Source organism: Dasypus novemcinctus, chromosome 6 (assembly GCF_030445035.2).
Source record: "Dasypus novemcinctus isolate mDasNov1 chromosome 6, mDasNov1.1.hap2, whole genome shotgun sequence".
Lineage (NCBI taxonomy): Eukaryota > Metazoa > Chordata > Mammalia > Cingulata > Dasypodidae > Dasypus > Dasypus novemcinctus.
The window spans coordinates 136894597-136915144 of NC_080678.1; the positions used below are offsets into that span (position 1 = coordinate 136894597).

At 49.6% G+C, this 20548-nt stretch overlaps 1 protein-coding gene across 1 annotated transcript in view; it reads left to right on the forward strand.

Annotated features, from left to right (window-relative positions):
- The first annotated feature begins 8012 nt into the window (after positions 1-8012).
- The window catches only part of LOC131278966 (uncharacterized), a 96863-nt gene continuing 84327 nt past the window's right edge, over positions 8013-20548 (forward strand). The window contains exon 1 of the mRNA XM_058299597.1: positions 8013-8131. Coding sequence (XP_058155580.1) covers positions 8013-8131 — 119 coding nt within the window. The remainder of the gene's footprint in view (positions 8132-20548) is intronic.

The window sequence follows — 20548 nt, forward strand, 5'->3', positions numbered from 1 at the left end:
AGAGACCTGGGGGGGTGAGAACAGACATGGCCTGTGCCTTCATGGCATTCACAGAGGGGAGACAGACACCACCCTTCTGCTGTGTCCCTTTCTCTTCTTCGTGTCCCTTCCCAGGGCTTCACCTCCCCTGAAACCTTGTATCATATCGTTTGCTGGAGTGTAACCACCTCAACAGTGACTTTATCCACTTTATTCACTCCCGGTGATGAATGTATTTGAGAAGAGCTTGTGTCGATAGGGGAGATGTAGCAGGAAGTGCTAGGGTGGAGCTGCCCTGACAGATGGACTGTGGAAGGCCCTGCGACTTGGGATTGCCACGTGCCTGCGGAGCTGGAGCCAGGGAAGGTGTCACTGCTGTGGAGAAGCGTCCTGTGGTAGGGAAGTGGCATCGTGTTGGTCTGTCTGGTGGAGCCCAAGTCAGCTCCACAGGCTGGACAGAGCTACCCACAGACGTAGACCCCCTGGCGTTTCCATTCTCAGAGGTGCCTTGGCTGGGCTGAAAGAGAAATTTCTACAGTTACCATAGAAACCACTGGGATGAGCATTCTTATCTGTCCTTCCCTTTTGCTTTGGAGGGACCCCAGTGCTTTCCAAATTGCCTTTCCTGGTTGACGATATCCAGCTGTATCCCAGGAGGTAAAAACAAACACTAAAACAGCAAAATCAAGGCAGCCGTTCTGCTTGAAACATGGAAAAAATCAAAACAATTCTTTTGCTTGGAAAAGTATTAAATTTCTGATTTGTCAAAAGCTATACACATACTTTGCTGAATGTTTGACTTTCTTGGATGAAAAATTAAATGAAGCCATAAGGCAAAAGAAGGGAAATAACCTCACAGAAGTCAGCATGTGTTGCTTTGGGGAAGTTCTCACTTGCATAAAGAATCCCCCCAGCGTGTTTCTATTCTCGTTGCTCCAATCCGTGCTTTCCCACCCCTCTCTCTGGTAGACGTGCTTTCCCAGCCCTGCTTGCATGTCTGTCTTTCCAGATGCCTCAGAGAGCAAAACGTTACAGCCTCCAAGTGCAGGTTTCAGCCAAGCAGAGAGGAGGAACCCGCGGTCAGAGTGACGAGGGCAGCCCCACATGCTCCCTGACTGTCCAGGCCTGTCTGATGGGGTGTGCTCCTGCCTCACTTGCTTCCCCAGACTTTTGTTCCTGCCTTGGAATCCTTTCAGGTTTAAATCCCAATTGGGAACGGGTTCTCGCAGAACTGCCCGTCTCCAGCCTCTGGTGGCCTGGTGGGGCGTGGCTGCATCCCTCCTCTGCATCCCTTTACACAGAGGAAGGGATTTGCAGGAGACTCCCGATTCAAGGTTCATTACAGTTCTCCTGCAGCCCCTCTCCCCCACCCCCCTGAAGTGCTCCAGTGTCCAGGGCTGGCTTAGCTCAGAAAGCGTGTGCTATGCCAGATGCCCGCATTTCTCTCCGTGGCAGCACATGACCAACTGAAATGTGTCCCTAATGGTGCTGCCCAAAGAGTGTTCCGGGGCCCATGAGGGCTGACCCACTCCAGTGGCAGCTGGTTTACAATGCACTGCTGGGTCCCACCTCAGATCTACCGGGTCGGAATCTCTGGAGGTAGAATAAAGCCACACAGGCCTCAGGCCAGGGGGGTTCCCGTACCTGCCCCGCTCCCCTGCCCTTGGCAGTTTTGGGTGCTTCTCTTCCTGGACTACGTCATGGAGTGTTCAGAGACAGAGGACACCTTAGACACTGATCCTGTGCCCCAGCAATCCTCGCTAAGCCGTCACAGGGGCCAGTGGGGGTCTGCGCACCCTGGACACATGGATACAGTGGGACACAAAGCCTACAGAAGTCCCTGCTCCCCCCGAGTGGAGAGAGTGCACGAACAAGACAAGTGAGACGCGCAGGTGTCAGGGCTGGGTGCTGAAGAGAAGAGGCAGGGAACTGGGGTAGCATGTGCCGAGGCAGGAGGAGTTGCCCTCGGAGACAGGCCAGCCTGTGAGAGCCCATTGAGAAGGTGGCGTTTGCCCCAGCCCTGCAGGAGATGAGGAACCAGGTCACATGGGTGTGCGGTGAAAGTGTCCCAGACGGAGGGGCCAGCCAGTGTGAAGGTTTAGAGGCAGAAAGGGACGTTTTAGGAACCAAGAGGAAGTCAGTGTTCTGTCCCCCACCAATACAGAATTTTCCACACAACCCAAATACACATTTTTATGAGCTTTGTTGCTCAAAGTTACATATGTGTTATGGGGAGTTTTTCTTCAATCCCAGAGTAATTGGCCAATTAAAATGGGGGCCACACATTTCTTAGAAAAGAGTGAGAAAGAAAAGCTTGATTGGGATTTTCTTCTCCTCTGAAAAATGCAGTAAGATTTTGATGATAAGTTTATTTTTGTTTGTATTAAACAAAACCTCAGTTCAGTAATTGCCACTCTGTGTCGCTCAGGGCAAAGACTGCATCGTGTGTTGATAAGCCATTGTTATTTTTCCTACAAGTTTATACAACCACGCAACACCGCATTTTTCATTTCATCTTTGAAATTGCTAGTAGGATCACAAAAGGATCAATTTAGCAAAAATATTTGCGGGTTTCCCCCATTTTCCCAGGAGCTTGACTCTACTTTGCTATTCAAATTGCTATCTTTCGAAGCACTTCTCCTCCTTGTTCATTTTCTCTTCCTCACTTGTTAACTGTCAACAAATATCTGTTGAGAGATGATTGGTGGACCCCAGCTGTATTCTCCTTGTCATCGCTCTGCTGGCATTCGGCAATCCTCTAGTGTGGCAAGATTTGCAATTTCACTCTGCAGTAGATTTGCATGACATTTGCTTTGGACTTAGAGCTGACAGTCAGCCGAGCCTGACCGGCCAAGATGGCGGCGCGGGGAGTGGTGGGTGGGCACAGAGGCCGCTGCTGCCAAGGGGCGCGTGCCAGGGGGGCCGATACCTGGAGGCATCAGTTCATCTGTGCGTATTTTCTTATTCTGTCAATTTATTTCTCTCTCTCATTCCACAATTTCAAGGATTTGGGTAAGAAAAATTGGTATAAAAACCCCATGAAATGTAAATATAAGTTAAGATGTATAATGTGTGTGTTAGAAAGGGATGAGACCATTAATCATGTGGTTTTAGATATTATAGTTTTAAAATAATTACATTGCTAAGAATATCCCCAAACCCAAAAATATTTCTCTAAAACTTAATGAATATTCATGACATGGATTTTCTGGGCTTAAATTGTTCTGACAAATATAAAATTAGAAAGGAGTTGGGTGGAAATTAGGAATAGTTTTAGGGCTTGTGTTTAGGAGAGAGAAGAGTCTCACTCATTTGACAGAAGGCTTGTCTCTTTGATGCCCCCATGCATTTCTTCTGGATTAAGCTGACTTTTCTTCTGGTGGTCTCGCCTTTCTAACCTCTCATGTGGCTCAGGTAAGATTAACCTCACCGTTAGTGCAGCGATGGCTGCTGGGACTGGCCCAACTCACCAGCATTACCCCACCACCCCACCCTCCAGGCCTCAGTTGTTGGTCCATAGTTGACTACTCAATCTAATTCAAACTTGTGAACCCTGTCCTGAAGATTTCTGTTATCAGTAGTGGTAGTAGGGGTCTTGCTTTTCCTTTGTGGATGAGGATGTGAGATCTAGATCTGCTGCAGCCTGCTTGTCATCATGAGAGAAGAAACTGTTAGAAGACAATGCCCACAGGAACAGGGTCAGGTGCCTGAGGGACCTAGGGGCATCATTTGAGCCTGCCCCCTCTCCCCCCCCACCCTGGGGACATTTTAGCAGATATGTACCAGAGTTAGATTTTTTTTTTATTTAATAATTGCAACCACCATATAATTTCTGATTATTTGTCAGGTGTATGTTGATGATATCTGAACTCAAGGGTTGAAGGTTGGATGTTTGCAACGATGGCAGATTTTATGAAAGAAATGGATTTACTACAACAAATGGAGACATTGCCTTTCCTTGGGATGTGAGAAGAATTTTCTGCCAGGGAGCAAGGATCAGGGTCAGAGAAATCCAGTTTGGAGGGAGGTGGCTGGGATCTGGCTGAAGACAGGGAGCAGTTCCAAAGAGCACCCCCCAGGGAGGAGCCCGGGACTCCAAGGCGTAACTTCCAGGGAGTATATGGTAATTCGTGTATAGAAAAATAAAAATAATAACCCAGCTCATGGTGGATCAGTTTCTTTGTTCCAAGCATTCTTCAAATCACTATAGATAGATACGATCATTGTCCACATTTTATAGACAAGGAAACAGAGTCACAGAAGTTCAGAGACTTATCCAAGATCTCACAGCTCATCGATAGTGTAGCCGGAAGGAGACCAGGCCTCCTGCTCCTGCTTCTGTCCTTGTCAGCACTAACTACCATCGCCAGAACTTCATTCGCGGTGTTCCCACCCCTCCTGGGGTGGGGGGGGTGAGCTGTGGTCTGATCTGTGGCCAAAACAATTAAGAATAAGCCGTGTTCCTCTGTGTATTTCCACGTGCCTCATGTGCAGCACATGACACTCAAAAAATTCACAAACGTTGGAGGACTGACCAGTAAGTGATTGAAGTGTTTCCCAGCACCTAAAATTTCAGGGTTCTACTTGCTCACTTCCTCCCCCATTCTCCAGCCACGGCAGACAGCGCACGACTGGACCTAACCCAACAACCAAACCCCTGCAGGTAGTTTGGACTGTTTAGTTCCAAAGGGGCTGGTCTAGGTATAAGGCAGAAACCTTCTGCTGCCCTCACAGAGCGGCTTGTCTCCAGCCCGGTGGTGGAGGCTGCAGGCTGGGGAGGACGGTGCTGTGGTCCCCGGCCCTGCTGGGGGAGGCTGGCCTGGCGCTGGTGGCTTTCTCTTTATTTGTAGCACTGGTATGTCGTCCACCCCGATCCACCTGGGAGGGCTGTTCATCTGGGTCCTCCTCCATCATGGACAAGTTCAAAGTTTCAGACTCTTGTGCCCCGGGGAGCCAAGGTGCAGGCCTGGACTCCTCAAGAGGTGGTGGAGGCCCGGGGAAAGCCCCTGTGTGTGTCCAGGGTGACCTTGAGACTGTCCACTGGACTTGGACGGTGTTGGAAGTCACTGGCTGTGACCTGGCTTTGTTTGAAGTTTTTATTGTACCCTAACGTCTGTACCTGAAAGGACATGTATAACATGTAGAGAAGTGAGCAGAAGCCAGCACGGACTCGTGAGTTCTCACAGCCCACCATGAGTCAGCAGCCAGAGGCCGCCCTGGGCCCTTCCCATCTCCAAGGGGGCCACTATGCTGACTTCACCCCAAAGATTAGCTAGTCTCAGAAGTTCTTGAAGTGGAATTGTAGAGCGTGCCCATTTTTCTGTCTGGCTTCTTTTTCTCAGCGTTACACTTGGAGTTTCATGTGTGTTGCCATGTGACGAGACACTGATCATTCATATTATTTTCCATTTTATCACATTTGCTGACTCTGTCACACTTTGTCCTGTGGCTGACGAGCAATTTGGCTGTTTCTGTTGGGGCTGAGATGGCAGGTCTGCCGTGGATGTTTTTGTATGCATCTTTTGGTGAACACTTGTGTGCACTTCTGCTGACTAGCAGTGGAAGTCCTGGGTTACGGCGATGTGGAAATTCAGGTTCAGTAGACACTGCCAAGTGGTGTTCCAAAGAGATGGAGCCAAATTACACGTGGCCAGTTCCAGTTACCCTGCATCCTTGCCAACACTTGCTGTGGTCTGTCTTTTCACTTTATTTTATTTATTATTTTAAAAAATATTTATTTTATTTATTTCTCCACCTCTCGTTGTTTGTGCTCGCTGTCTGCCCTCTGTGTCTGTTCATTGTGTGCTTGTCTTCTTTTTTTCAGGAGGTACCGGGAACCAAACCTGGGATCTCCCATATGGGAAGGAGGTGCCCACTTGCTTCAGCCACCTCCACTCCCACTTGTGATGTCTCTCATTGTGTTTCCTTGTTATGTCTCTTCATTGCATCGTCTTGTTGCATCATCTTATTGCGTCAGCTCACTGTCTTGCTCATCTTCTCTAGGAGGCATTGGGAACCAAACCTGGGACCTCCCATGTGGTAGGCGGGCACCCAACTGCTTGAACCACAGCTGTTTCCCTGTCTTTTCACTTTAGCCATTCTGATGAGTAAGCATCTGTTGAAATTTTTACCATCGAGTTTGAGTGAAGACATCATGTTGAAGCTCACTAGAGAGTACCAGGAGATTTACTAGAGTGGGTAACTAATAATAGTGATAATGATCATTAATAATTATAATAATAATTCAAAAATTAACAACAATCTAAAAGCATCCACAGAGGGCATCAGGCCCGTTGTGGCCTCAGACCATACGGAGATGGTTGGTGGTTCGTTTGTGACTTCTGTGTCCATGGTCGCTCTCCGCAGGGGTCAAAGGAGCTTTCTCAGCTTGGTTGTCCGCTCTTTGGGGAGGGTTAGGCCCCAAATGTCTGCTGAAGTCAACCATAGGGAAGGGGGCTGAGCTAGGGATCTGGTTTCTGGAGAGCTCCTCTTTGCCTGAAAGCTCACTGCATGGAAGTTTCCAGATCCCCTTGTGTTCCTTCCTTCTTTAAGTCTTAACGATGTTTTGATTTTGATAAATCCTTTGTATAAGTTTCAGTCACCCCTGAAATGAGTCCTTCACCTTTTCAAACTGACCCCTGAGACTGCTATTATGAATGGAATTGACTGATTAATTTTCCCTAGGGGACCTTTGCTTCCACGTTCTTGGTGGTGGTGGGATGTGTGTCTTAATGTACTTTTCTGGGCTGGCCCTTCCTGAACTCTTCCACGGACTATTTTTCTGCACGTAGCACTCTTCTTTCTTTGACTCATGTAAAAGATGCCCTGCACCTCCCGGGCATTTCTCACTGCCCTCGGGCCCTGGGAGTAGAGGCTACCAGAGCTGGGCCCTGCTGGCCCCGCACACTGCTCCACTTCCAGGACTCCCGGCTGCCCTTTGGCGGGACTTGAGCGTGGTCAGGTCCCAGCAGCAGTGGGCGGGCTCCAGGCTGAGCTCTCCTCCCAGCTGTCCTCCAGGCAGGGTCACGGCTCTTCTGGGAAGGGGCTGGCCACTGCCCAAGAGGGGACCGAGGCCGCTGCGTCATGAGGCAGCGCCACTTAGGAGAGGGAAGGACGTGCAGACGCTCGGCCTGTGGCCTCTCTGGCCTGTCCTCAGTGGCCGAGGCACCTGCTGCCTCAGCTTCTTTCTCAGGGAACTGCGTCCTGCGCACAATGTGCCGGGCAGCACCTGGCCACCCGGGCTGCCCCCAGTGCCACCTGTTCTCCTCCTGAGGCCCAAGTGCTCCCACTGTCACCCTCGCACCCTGTGGTCAGCCTGGCCCCCTCCGTGGCCCCCACACGCTGCCTCCCCAGGGCTTCCCCCAGGACCTCCCAGGGGCCTCCTGCCACACAGGGACTCTTCTGTCCCCATGTGAAGAGCAGGCCCTGCAGATTCCAGCCAGATGCCCCCACACCTGTTCCCACACACCTGTCCACACACACCTGCTCACATACACCTACCCACGCACACCTGCCCACACACACCTGTCTATGCACACCTGCCCCCACATACCTGCCCACGCATACCTGCTCACATACACCTACCCATGCACACCTGCCCACACACACCTGTCTACACACACCTGCCCACACACAGCTGCCCACACATACCTCCTGCACACCTGCCCCCCCACCTACCCACAAATACCTGTCCACACACACCTGCCTACACACACCTGTTCACTGCTGTCACCCTGGGCTTTCTGAAGCAGAAAGTGATCTGGGTCCCAATAGCACCAGTGAAACAAAAAATTAACCTGTGGGCAAAATGCTGGGGTGGCCTCCTAGCTCAGGGCGCCCGTGAAAATGACAGACATTGGGTTTGTAAGGCAGGGCTGTTTGCTGCTGGCCTCTAGGCCTCTTCTGGTGGTGAAGGGAGGTGTAGTTGTTTCTCCATTTGAGCTCCATATTTTACTACTTGTTTGTAGTTGAAATGGTGTTTTATATCATTTTTTCCACCCAACAGAATTAAGGCAGCCGCAGGTGTGAAGATCATGGCAGTCAGAGTCAGCAGTGAGGACCACTGGGCGGTCCAGGAGGAAGTCGATAACGGCAGTGTGCAGACAAGTGCCGCCCTCACCTGCGTGGGCCATCGCCCCGACCTGCAGAGCAGGTAAGCGCCAAGACCCTCAAGGTACCTGAGCAGTGGTGGGGCTGGGGGTAGCTGCAAGAGCTGATAGCAAAATAGTGTGTGTATCAATCAAGCGTGCTCCCCATCGACCGCTCGTCAGCACAGAGCAGTCCCACGGCTTCTGCTCGGCTCCATTGTGGGACGTGCCTCTGAGGCTTTTATTCCTTAACCTCTCTATACACAAATGACCTCATTAGGGTGGCAGTCTCAAAAATTACCTCAGTCAACATTTTTCACTGCATGGGGTTTGATAATGGTATTTTAAACATTTTATTATTACCATTGTTGGCAGGAGCTGAAGACTAAAGTGGGGAAAATAGAAATGATTTTCGTGGCCAGGAGAAAATGGACTTTATTAATGGGCAAAACGAGGATGGCTGTAGCTCTTGGATAATTGCCCCTTAGTGGCTAGTACACGCCTGGGATTGGCACATGCTTAGACCAAACAGGTCTCCAGACTTCAGAAGGTTAAGTCGGGTGAACTTGGCATTGCAGGCAGGCAGCCTATCTTCTCCAGCATAGACACCAGCCTTGGGGTTTCCGGGGCTGAGCTCACCTGGGCGGCAGAGAGGCCATTGCTAGGAATCTTGCATCAGGAAGCCCAACAGGTAGCGAGTGCTCTCTCCCCTGTGGCCACGGTCTTAGCCCCCAGGCTCTCTGCCTCCATATCCTCTCCTTTGACTGAGCTCCCTTGTCTATGGGGCAGGTCAGTGCTTTGACCAGAATGCCACTCTGACCTGCCCTCCCCACTCTGGAGCCATCATTGATTCCACTGTCACCCAGGATGAGGGTGAAAATCCTCAGCTCCCGCCCGAGTCCCTCACAGGCCTGCCACGTAATGCTGTCTACTGCCCCTCGCATTCTCTGTTCTGCCTTCTCGAGTCTGTGCACAGTCCTAGGTCTGCAGTGTTAGGCTGGGAGGAGGAACTCTATCGTTGTTTGCAGAATGAATGGGTGAGTGGGTGGGAGGAGCCTGAGACTGCCTGAAGGGCTCGGGCTTGCCTCTTCCAATGAGCTGTCTGATGAGCGCTACCTGTTCCTGAGTGGCCCCAGCGGGCCACGTTGGACTCTGTCTGCTTTTGAAGATGTCTTTTAAAGGGAGAGAAGTGACTCAGGCTGAGTGGCCCAAAGCCTTCTGTTAGAGAATTATCGATCAAGGCTCTGTGTGGCTCTTACTTGAAACTCAGTGTTCTGGTCATTGTCTTTTACGTCTGGTGACAGAGCTTTCAGTCTGCAACTTACTGGACCAGTGGTTTTCCTAGACCTTTGTATGTGCCTGCTGAACAGTTCCAAATCCTGAGTTGTTAATATGTGGCGAGAGCCTGGGGTTTTTATACTGGTCCAGGCACCTTCGGTCATAAGCAATAGAGTGCTGCTGGGTGTCAGCTGGCAGTCTGCCACACCCCTCGGGGGTTACAGTTTGATTCTCTGCTTTGCACAGGGGCTCTGTGTGTTTGTATCCCCGGTGGAAGATGTTCTCTTGGCTGCTGGGGTGGTTATCAGGTGGGCTTTGTTCAATTGATGCCATAAACTATTATACTAATAAAGTCCCAGCAAAACAGTGACCTTTAGCCTCTCTTGTAAATGGGAAGGTTCAGGAGTAGACTGGGACCAGGAACATGTGGACACAGATAATGAGGCAGTATCCTTAGTGCCTGTCTCCTTGTCTTTCCTCCAGGTTGCCTTTTGCTCAGGCTGACTCTTCCCTCCTGGTGGCACAATGGCTGCCAGCTGCTGTCAGCATCCATCCCACTGACTTAGGCACTTTAGGAATAAAGCTTCCCTTCTCAGACAGGCCATGCCTCATGTCCTAGGGCTCGTCGTCACTGGCTCTATTGGGGGTAGCTTGGATCACGTACCCACCCAGCACCAATTGCCGTAGCCAACCCTGGATGTAGAAGGTAGATTGGCTGCACCTGAATGACATGGACTTGGAGGGGAACAGAGGGATCCCAGGAAGAAGGATACTGGGGCGGAGGGAAACAGATGGCCCTGCAGCTGCCGTCGTCTAGCCGACTCTCCTCTTGTACTGGTGTGGTCTGAGGAGCTTATGCTGCCTCTTTGGCCTCAGCGAGGCTGTCTGGGTGTTTGCTGGTGGAATCCATGGCCTGTGCATAGGAAATTAATTTGTTGAAATCTTTGACTGATCACGTGGTAACATTTTAAGTGGAAAACAACACAGACCATGGTTGTCACTTTTGGTTTTGTGAGAATCCACTTTGCATTCTCTTTCAAAGAGCTAACAAAGGTTCCATGAGAACAAAAGTAGTTGTGTGAGGAGACTTCCAGAAGTATGAGACCCTCTCCCCTCCCAGTGTCCTCTTTCTCCTTCCCTTTCTTCACATCCAGTATCTGACCGCTCTTGGGCTGTAGGAAGGGCAGGGATTGTTGCTTTGGCATGATAATTTATGCTTATCCATTTCATAATCTAAATAAATAATTGCTTTTTTATACTTTTTGATGACTTGTGATATGAAATGAGGTGTGAAATACAGGCTCATGGCCGGGTCTCCCAGCTAACAAAGGGAATGTATGAATAGATTCCTAATGAAACATCCTGCGGAAACTTTAATCTCGGAATGGTGACAACCTTGGGTGGAATAATAGAATATAACATACAAACTGCCTGAAACACTGTGATAAGAATTAAAAACGTGTTGAACGTTAAGACCCAATAGAAAGACAGCCATGGCCTTGATTTAAAATATTTTTAATGATCTCTCATTGTGAGGAAAGTGAGTAATGAAGATAAAAACCAGGTGATAAAGGGTAGGGTTGCAAGAAGAGGAGGGAAGAGATTAGAAAAATAAGCAAATCTGGAAGTGTTCAGAACAGATAACAGCAAACCAGAAGAAATGAAAGCTAGATGATGGGCCATTTGCATGGAAGCCATGTGCCACCAGAGAGCTCGGGACACGGCTGTTCCTTGAATGATTTCTGTCTGGCTGTTGGAACCCAAACCTCAGAGCAAACAAGCTGCAACTTCTTATGTGGCTGGAAGCCATAATGCAGAGCACATTCTCATCTGAACATCAGCACGGACAGAGGAAGGGGAGTTTGTGCTTCCACATGGAAGAGCAAATTCCTGCAACAGGTTCCTGCAAAGAAATAGACACAGCTGCATTTTGTAACCCCGCTCAAAGTAAAATGGACATCAAAGTCAAAGTGACCAGAGTGTTGCCATATTTGAAAATCTGGATCTCATCTTTCTGTTTTTATTTGCATGCTTTCTTTCATAAAATATTATAAGTGACTGAGCAGAGGAAGGGATTACCATTTTAATTAACTCAACTAACCCATTGCTTTTTGTGAAACTTAACAGTTGAACATAAAAGCAAAAACCTGTGCTAATGTAAGAAAGTTGCAGTGTCAACTGTCGTTTTATGGATTTGTGAAACATGAGCAGGCTAAATCTTTCCTTTTGCTTAATGACTCTTATTCTAGTAGAAAAAAAAAAATGGGACCAGTTCACAGTTAGATACTTCTAACAGCTGCTCTGTTTCTGGAAGTAGGGAGAGTTTTTCTACTTGACTCAGTTTTACATTGGTTTCGTTCCTTCTGTAAACTGTTTTATTATGAGTAAAAGGTAGTACACCTGGGGCATTTTGGTATGTCTTTGAGAACAAGTTCGGGTGATTCTTTTGTCTATTCCTTATTTTATTTAAAAACCATATTATGCCTGTTAGGTTCCAGACACTATTTTAAGTCATTTAGAAAAATAAACTTTAAAAAGTCTAAAGTAAGAATCCTGTGAGGCAGTAACTGTTGTTATTCTCATTTAACAGATGGGCAAACTGAGGCACAAGCAGTTTAAGTGACTTGCTGAGGCCGCAGAGCCAGTAAGTGGCTGAAACCATCTGACTTCAGAGTTGACCCACTTCCCTACTGCCCTGGGCTGCCTCAGGTGGAGCTGCGATGCACGCCCATCGCGTCCTCCTCCTTCCTGTGCTTCCTCTCTCTGGCTCTTGCTGGACGGAAGAGCATGCCCACCGCACCGGCAGACCGCCTGGCATGTGGAAATATGGCTGCAGCTGGTTGAATGATGGCTCCCCAAAAGCTTCATGCCCATGTCCCCACCTGTGGACGTGGATGTGACCTTATGTGGCAAAAAGGCCTTTGTGGGCATAATCAAGTTAAGGACCTCGGGATGAGACGATCCTGGGTGACCCATTGGGCCCTAAGGCCAACGACAGGCATCCTTATACGAGAGATGCCCAGAGAAGACAGTCAGGGGAGGGCTCGGAGGGGGACGGCCACAGTCAAGGAGGCCAGGGAGGCTGATGGCTACCCGGTGCTGGAGGATGCAGGAAGGGGGCTCTGCTGAGCTCCAAAGGAGCCTGGACCCTCCACCCAATTCCACACGCCCGGCCTCCGGAACTGTGAGGGCATAAATTTCTGATGTTTCAAGTCCAAGTCTGTGGTATTCTGTTACAGCAGTCGGTGGAAATGAATGCAGGAGCTTAGTGAGTACTTGTGGAATGTGTGAAGCAGGACTTGCCAAACCTGGCTGAACATCAGAGTAAAGGCCTGTGAGTCTTTAAAACGACACCCTCCTGGACCTTAGGTCCAGGGCCCCAGGTGGTGGTGGCACTTAAAACAGGCTCGAGAGTCGCTGGGAGGCAGGAATGAATGAAATGTTGCGGAAATTTCTATGAGAAATGAACAACACTGTAAGAAAATAAAGATATTCCATCTTTAACAAATTGAGGATTTGAAAATAGGGATTTAGAAACACACAGTTCTTGGATTTCCAGTGCATTTGAACACGTGCTGTGCTCTGAGTACCAGCCACCACACTTCACGAGGGGTCTGACATTTAGAAAGACCCCAGGCCCCGGGCCTCTCTGTCATGGATGGCCCCATCTACGGGCCAGAGGTTGATTGTTTTAATTCATGCTCAAAAGCAGCCACAGAGTTCTCCTACATGAAGCGGAGGACACTGCGTCCCCTCTACACTCAAAAGGCCAGCAGAAGAGAAGGAAAAAAGGAAATATTTGAAAAACATTGTCCCCTTTGTACCTCAAGATGACTCTGTTAGTGATAGGGGAGGGGCTGCTACTCAGAGGCACCCAGGCCATACAGTGGTGGAGGGCCAAACTGGGATTCGAACCCAGTCCTCAGGATCCTAGGACAGTGCCTGGTACATGTGGGTGCTTGTGGCAGTTTGGTGAGTCCCAAAAAGAGAAAGATTGTATTTTTAAACTATTCCTGTGGGTGTGATACTCTTTGATTGCATTAAATTCGGTTGAGGTCCCTTTGCTTAGATTGCTTGGTAAGATCACGTTAGGGCTTTCGATGGGACCACGGTAGTGGGCAGGATTTGTGTTGAGGCGCCGCCTTCTCGTGGGGCTGGTTAAAAGGGAGACAGAGCGCGAGACAGACTCAGGGAAAGGAAGCCACCACTTTTGACCCTGCCACGTGAGTGAGCACTAGAGGATTGCCTAAGCACGAAGTCCCTGAGAGGGTGGGCTCACGGGGCAGCTCAAGAGAAGCCGGTGAGCCGGGGAAGGCTGAGCCCACAGCAGGCATCGGCGGCATCTTTATTCGCCACATACTGGGACAACAGGGTCAACAGAGGTTGACTTGGGTGAGAAAGCACCTCTCACGGTGCCTCGGTTTGGACTTCCCATGGCCTTGGAACTGTAAGCTTTTACCCCAAATAGCTCCCCTTTATAAAAGCCAACCCATTACTGGGACTTTGCATCATCAGCCTTTTGGCAAATGAAAACAGCTCCCAACAGATAGCCAGTGAAGGATTCTAAGTCCAGCCCTCTCCTCTCAGCATGAGCCTTACCTCAAAAAGACGAGCAGTGCCCAAGGGAGACTTTGCCAAAGGCCAGTACTTTGGTGGGATTTGGGTGTGCCCCCAATTCCCAGTTTAAACCACATCACCTGAGACCTAGGAAGCTCAGGCACAATCACCACATTGCCAGTTTCTTGCACTGTGAGTCCTTGTAGAACTAGAAATAGAGAAGAGTTTCTCCTGGCAAACCCCAAGTGTCATTTCGCATCTGTCAGGCCCTCTCTTGCTGAGTGCAGATTTCATTTTGAATGTGGGATTTAACTTCTAGATCTCGTCACCTTGTGCAGACAGAAATCGAGCCAGAGCAAACTGGGAACTGTCTTTCTAAAGTTCTGCCAGCACCGTGATTTTAAACCTGAGTCCTCTCCCCAAATTTCTAATGGGCAGTTAGTAACACTAACCAAGGGTAATTTGCAGAGCTACTTCTTAAGAGGCGATGCCAATGAGAATGGCTCTTCATTGGATCTTTTATGGTGGCATTTGCTTTTCAGTAATTTTTAGAAATTTTATTATGACACCTGCCCATGGATCACCATCGTCAATCAGATTGTCCATTAAAAGTATGAACCTTCTTCTGATGCAGCACAAGTCTTTGAAAACGGACCTTTGAGTGCCTGCTTCCCTCCCCACCCCCACCTCCTTCCTCACAGTCTGCTGGAGAAACTTCTCCCTGATTTGAAAGCACTCATTTTCCCTCAGCCTGCCTCCAGCAGGGGCCAGTTCACGCGCTGGGCCTTTAAATTTCAAGAAAAGGTTCATTTAGTTTTCCTTCCCTTTATGGGTGAGAAGAAATCTTCTGAGTCTTTGAAAAGGACCCAGGTTTGATTTCACCCAGCCTGTGGCCAGCGTCCTGTGCTGCTCTGCACAGGTGAAGGCTCAATGGTCATCCACGTTGTGCTGTGTGCGAGGAGTTCCCATCCTTTCCCTGGACACGGTGTCTGGCAGCCGGATGCGGCCAGAAGGGGCGTGGAAGACCCTTGCCCCTGAAGATGCTCCTCGGTCCCGACCTTGCCCCCTTTTCCTCCCGATGTTCATTCTGACTTGTCCTCGAGCTCCAGGAGTGCAGACACTGCTTCTTTCCACACCCGGCGTCAGGGCCACTTTAGGGACCTGGTACAGATTGACTGAAAGAAGGAAGCAGTGGGGAGGCATGAGTGTGTTAGGGGCACCTGCTCTCCCCTGGGCTTCGCTTTCTCCTGCTAACGCTCCAGAAGGAGTGCTAGAGCGCCGGGTTGGGTGAGCATGGGTGCCACGTCCATTGGTAGCTGGTGGGTTTGACTTTCCAACCGCTGATAATTGGATCATCGCTCTGATGTGGTATGCAAGTGGTTTAAAAAAGGGGTCGCCTGGTGGGGGTGGTGGGTGGCGAGCGGGCCCTTTAGATAGGGTGGGCAGAGAAGGCTGCCAGAGGACATGCGGTTGGCTCTGCGAGGTGAGGAATAAGGAAGGCCAGGCATGCAAAGCCGGGGAGAGCTCTGTGGGCAGAGGGCATGGTGCGCAGGGCTCCCGGGCAGCCAGGGCCGCACAGAACCATGGGGACCTGGCCGAGCTTGAGCGTCGCTGCCCAACAGTTGTCCTCATGCTGCGTCCTCTGCTCCCATCCCATGGTGTTTATGAAGTGCCTCCACCTGCCCAGCACTGTTCCAGGCACTGGGGTCTGCTGGGAATAAAGCCTGCAGGACTGTCATTACTCCCCTGGAACTCATGTTTTGGGGTGTGCGTGGGGGGTGGCAGGTCTCCAAAGAAAGAAATATAGAATAACCCATCAGGTGGTACTCAACACTAGTAAGAAGACTAAAGCAGGCGGGGGGACAGAGTGGCAGGGACGTTCTGTTTCAGACAGGGTCTTTGGGGTAGGGTCTTAGGGACAGGGCCTTGAGGGATGGATGTGAGGGTACGGGTCGGCTCGATGTGGGAGAGGACTCTTCCCCCAGGCCCCGGGGCAGCTGGCCCTGGTGGGCTCAGGCCTCAGCTCGGGGGCCAGTGAGGCTGGCATGGGGCGAGCGGGGGTGGGTGTAGAGGCCAGCTCAGAGAGGGGGCAGGGGGTTGGATTATTAAGGGCTTGCTAGCTCTGAAAGGGCTCTGGGTTCTATTTCAGGGCTGGTGGGCAGCTACTGCAGTGTTCTGCGTGGAAGCGGCATGCTGTACTTTATATTTTTAGAAGTGTGCTGGTTGCCAGGTAGAGAAGGGTCTGTAAGGAGGAAGGCTGGAAGCTGAGAGACCAGGTGGATAGACAGTCCTGGGGCTAGCTGAGACGAGACATGTCTTACTGCCTTGGTCACAGGATGCCCCCACGTTAATGATGATATAATGAGAAAAAGCATATACTGAAGCAAGCGGTGAACAGGCCGAGAATCAGAGGGCCTGGCTCTGTCCACTTTGGTGGAAGGGCCGGTGGGAAGGGGTGGGAACCTCAGGGGAGGCTGGGGTCAGAGCCCGAAGGAAGCGTGTTGGGCCATGTGCTCAGGAACATCTTGCTTTCTGTGGACATCCTCAGTGGAAATGGATGATGCGCTCAGATGTCCCCTCACCCCACCTCTCCCACGTGACCCCCTGTCATGGGCAGGAAAGTCCAGGGCTGGGAGAAGGCCATGCCCATTTTCAGGGCTGGAGGCTTCAGGGGTATAGATGGTGGTGGCCAGTGGCCTTGACCGGGCGTCTTACCTTTTGTGCCAGCCAGAGGTGGCTAGATCGAGAAATAAAGTGATCCAGGAGGCTAAAACCAGGATTTGGTCCCTGGTACTTCCAGGGATGTCCGCCTATTGTCTCGCTCTCTGGGCCTCTGCTCCACCCCGGTCTTGTAGAGATGGGGGCTTTAAAGCCCTGTTCCTGTGCTACGGAGACAGAGCCACTCCCGGGACACAGGCTCTTTGCTCCTGCCCTGCCTGGGATGTTGGCATGGAGCAGCAGATTGGCTGCTCCTTGGAGAATTAGTTCTCCAGATCCTGTAAGTGAGAGCAAGGTGCCGTCTCCGTGGTAAGCCATGCTGGTTGTGCTCAGTCGGGTGCATCTGTAGGCTTTTCTTTAATTGGAATATCACCACTCTGATCGCACAGGGAGTTTGGTGCCTGGAGAAAGCTGCCTTTTGTTGAGAGGCAATAGGTTGGTGGGCAAAGGGGATCCTTGAATATTTTCTCTGATATCCAAGGAGCATGACTTACCCTACCCATATTGCCTTGTCGTGGGTACCATAGTGTGACCTATTAATTATGAGCTTTGCCTTTGCCAGCTGGGGGTGCAGAGACTGAGAATTTCATTTCTGATGAATCAAGTTGCTTATTTAACAAGCAGTTCATTAGAAAGTATAAAAACTAACCAGGACTGGCTTCAGCCTTTAGCCACAGCTGCTGGGACTGCCAGGCTGCAGTGGAATCAGCGGGCTTTGACGTGTGTGCGTGTGATGTTCCGTGATCACTTGGTGCCAGGCAGGTTCCATGTGTCTCGGCATGAACTTGGCTCAGATTAATTTTCACCTTAGTGAGGACTGTTTTCCTTTCACAATTTGCTTTGGTTCCACAGAGTTCAGAGTTAGCTCATTTGGTTTAGGAATAGTCGAGAAAAGCCCTTGGAAATGAAAAGGCAAGTTGGCCAAGAAAAGTGGGAACCAGGAGGCATTTACTGGAGCATTTGCATCTGATTCTCAGTGAGTGATGGGCAGTGTTACAGGTTGACTTTCGTTCCCCAGAAGACATAGTTAGGTACCAACTCATTGGAACCTGTGAATGGGACCCACCCTATTTGGAAATAGGGTCTTTGAAGAGGGGAGTAGTCAGGACGAGGCCAAACTGAGTCCAAAATGACAGGTGTCCTCATGGGAAAGGGGGAATTGGACACAGGAAGACAGAGAGAAGGAGACCATGTGGCAGCAGGGGCAGAGGTGGAAGAGAGCACCTGGTAACTGCCAGCAGCCAGAAGAGGCAAGGAAGGCTTCTTCCCTGCAGGTTTCAGAGGGAGCATGGCCTGAGGACACCTCCATTTCAGACTTCCGGCCCCCAGAACTGGGAGGTCATAAATTCCTATTGTTTAAAGCTGCCCAGTTTGTGATGCTTTGATATGGCAACCATGGGAAACCAAGGCAGGCGGGCACTTCATTACCTCAGAGGATGCCATGTGCTGCACCTCATTGTTGATGAGTCTTGGCCAGAAACCTTCGGGAATCAGCTGCCATAGGTAGCACCTTCAGAGATGCTTATTATGTATTTTATTTTATTTTATTTTATTTTTTCCTTGATTCCATTTATTGCTTTATTTCAGGGGAGACACATGCCTCCTCACAGCGCCCCCTACCCCATTTTCAATCCTAGCACTTTATTTTCACTACTTGTTGTTTTTTTTTGAAGGTTTTTAAAGTAACATTTATTTTTTTTCAAACTTTTTTTTTATTGACTTTGTAATAATATTACATTAAAAATATATATGTGAGGTCCCATTCAACCCCACATCCCCACCCCACCTCTCTCCCCCCCAGCAACACTCATTCCCATCATCATGACACATCCATTGGATTTGGTAAGTACATCTTTGGGCACCTCTGCACCTCATAGTCAATGGTCCACATCATGGCCCATACTCTCCTCCATTCCATCCAGTGGGCCCTGTGAGGATTTACAATGTCCAGTGATTGCCTCTGAAGCGCCATCCAGTGCAGCTCCATGTCCCAAAGATGCCTCCACCTCTCATCTCTTCCTGCCTTTCCCCATACCCATCAGCCACCATGTCCACTTTTCCCAATCCAATGCCACCTCTTCTATGTGGACATTGGATTGGTTGTGTCCATTGCATCTCTATGTCACGAGGAGGCTCAGATTCCACCTGGATGCTGGATGCAATCCTCCCACTTTCAGTTGTAATCACTCTAGGCTCCATGGTGTGGTGGTTGTCCTTCTTCAACTCCATCTTAGCTGAGTGTGGTGAGTCCAATAAATCAGATTGTAGGTGCTGGAGTCTGTTGAGGCTCAGGATCTGGCTATCACATTGTCAGTCCAGAGATTCAAATCCCCTAAATATATCTTAAACCCCAACATTAACTGCACCTCCAGCACATTAGCATGAAAGTCTTATGGAGGAAGATCCCATCTGAGTCCAGATTCATCACACATAAACACCATTTCCAAAGAGGGGCCATCTGACCTGGTTGTTAACCCCATCGGCCATGACCATAAATAATTGGAGATTTACAGGATTTAGACTCAGCGTGAAAATGACCACTTCCTTCCTTGGTTGTAAATGGCCATGTTGAGTGAGGCTCTCCCCCCGATGTCTGTTAGTGTCTTTGCTGTGAAATATTGCAGCCATCGAGACGATGCCAGGGTCTTGAGGAAAGAAGTTCTCTCAACACATGCTCTAAGTGGCTTTATTTCAGGAATGACACTTCTATCACCTCCCTCTTTGAAATGCTCTCCAGTTCATCCGGGATTTCTAGGCTTATAATCATAACTGACCATGCTGATGGTATCCTGAGCTAGACAAAGAAGGAGATGCGCTGTTTTGTATTTTCTGCATTCTCTATTCTACCCATGCCAAAGCTAGGTGTTTTGCTTGCAGTTCACTAGGAAATGCCACGTAGTTCTTTCTCATTTTTCATTTTAGAAGACTTTCCAGAGTGCTAAACCCGAGGTATTTGTTGGGTGTGTTAGTTTCCTATGGCTGCTGTAATGAATCACCACAAACTTCGAGCTTAAAACAATTCAGAGTCATTCTTTTGTGGTTCTGGAAGTCAGAGGTCTGAAATCAGTCTCAGCAGGCTGAAGTGGAGGTGTTGGCAGGGCTGGGTCCTTCTGGAGCTCCAGGAGAGAGCCCGTTTGCTGTCCTTCCCCAGCTTTAGAGGCTGCCTGCACGGCTCCTCCGTCACATGGCAGGGCACGTGGTGGCATCTCCCAGTCTCTCCCTTCTCTTCTGGGTTCACTTGCTTTCAGCATCTTGTTTCCCTGGCTTTCTCTCCTTGAATTTCATTCTCTTACAAAGGACTCCAGTAAGAGGATAAGACCCACCCTGGGCCACACCTTACCTGAAGTGACCTCAACTAACGGTCCTGCTTACAATAGATTTACACCCAGAGGAGTGGATTAGCTTTAAGAACATGATTTTTTGGGGTACATACAGTTTCAAATTACCATACTCCACCCTCTGGACCCCAAAAGACATGGTCTTTCCATATGCAAATACATTGACCCATCACAGTATCCCCAAAGCCTTAAGTCATTCCGGTAAGAATACTAAGTACAAAGTCTCCTCAAAATCAGGTATAGGTGTGGTCTGTCCTGGGGCACAGTTTCCCTCCGGCTGTGGAGCTGTGAAACCTAGAGGACAAGTTATCTTCTTCCAATATACAAAGGAGGGACAGTCATAGGATAAACATTCCCATTCCCATAGGGAGAAACTGGAAGGACATCAGGGGTCACAGGTCCCAAACAATCCCAAAATCCTGATATTAGATTTCAAGTCTGAGAGTCATTTTTGGAATGATGTTTTGTCCTCCAAGCCTGATGAAGTGGCAGCCCCACCCTGTTCAAGGGCTTGTGCGAGAGCCATGCTCTTCCCAAACACTGGGGTAAAGGCTCCAACATCTTCAAGAATTGGGGTGGCAGCTGAGCTCT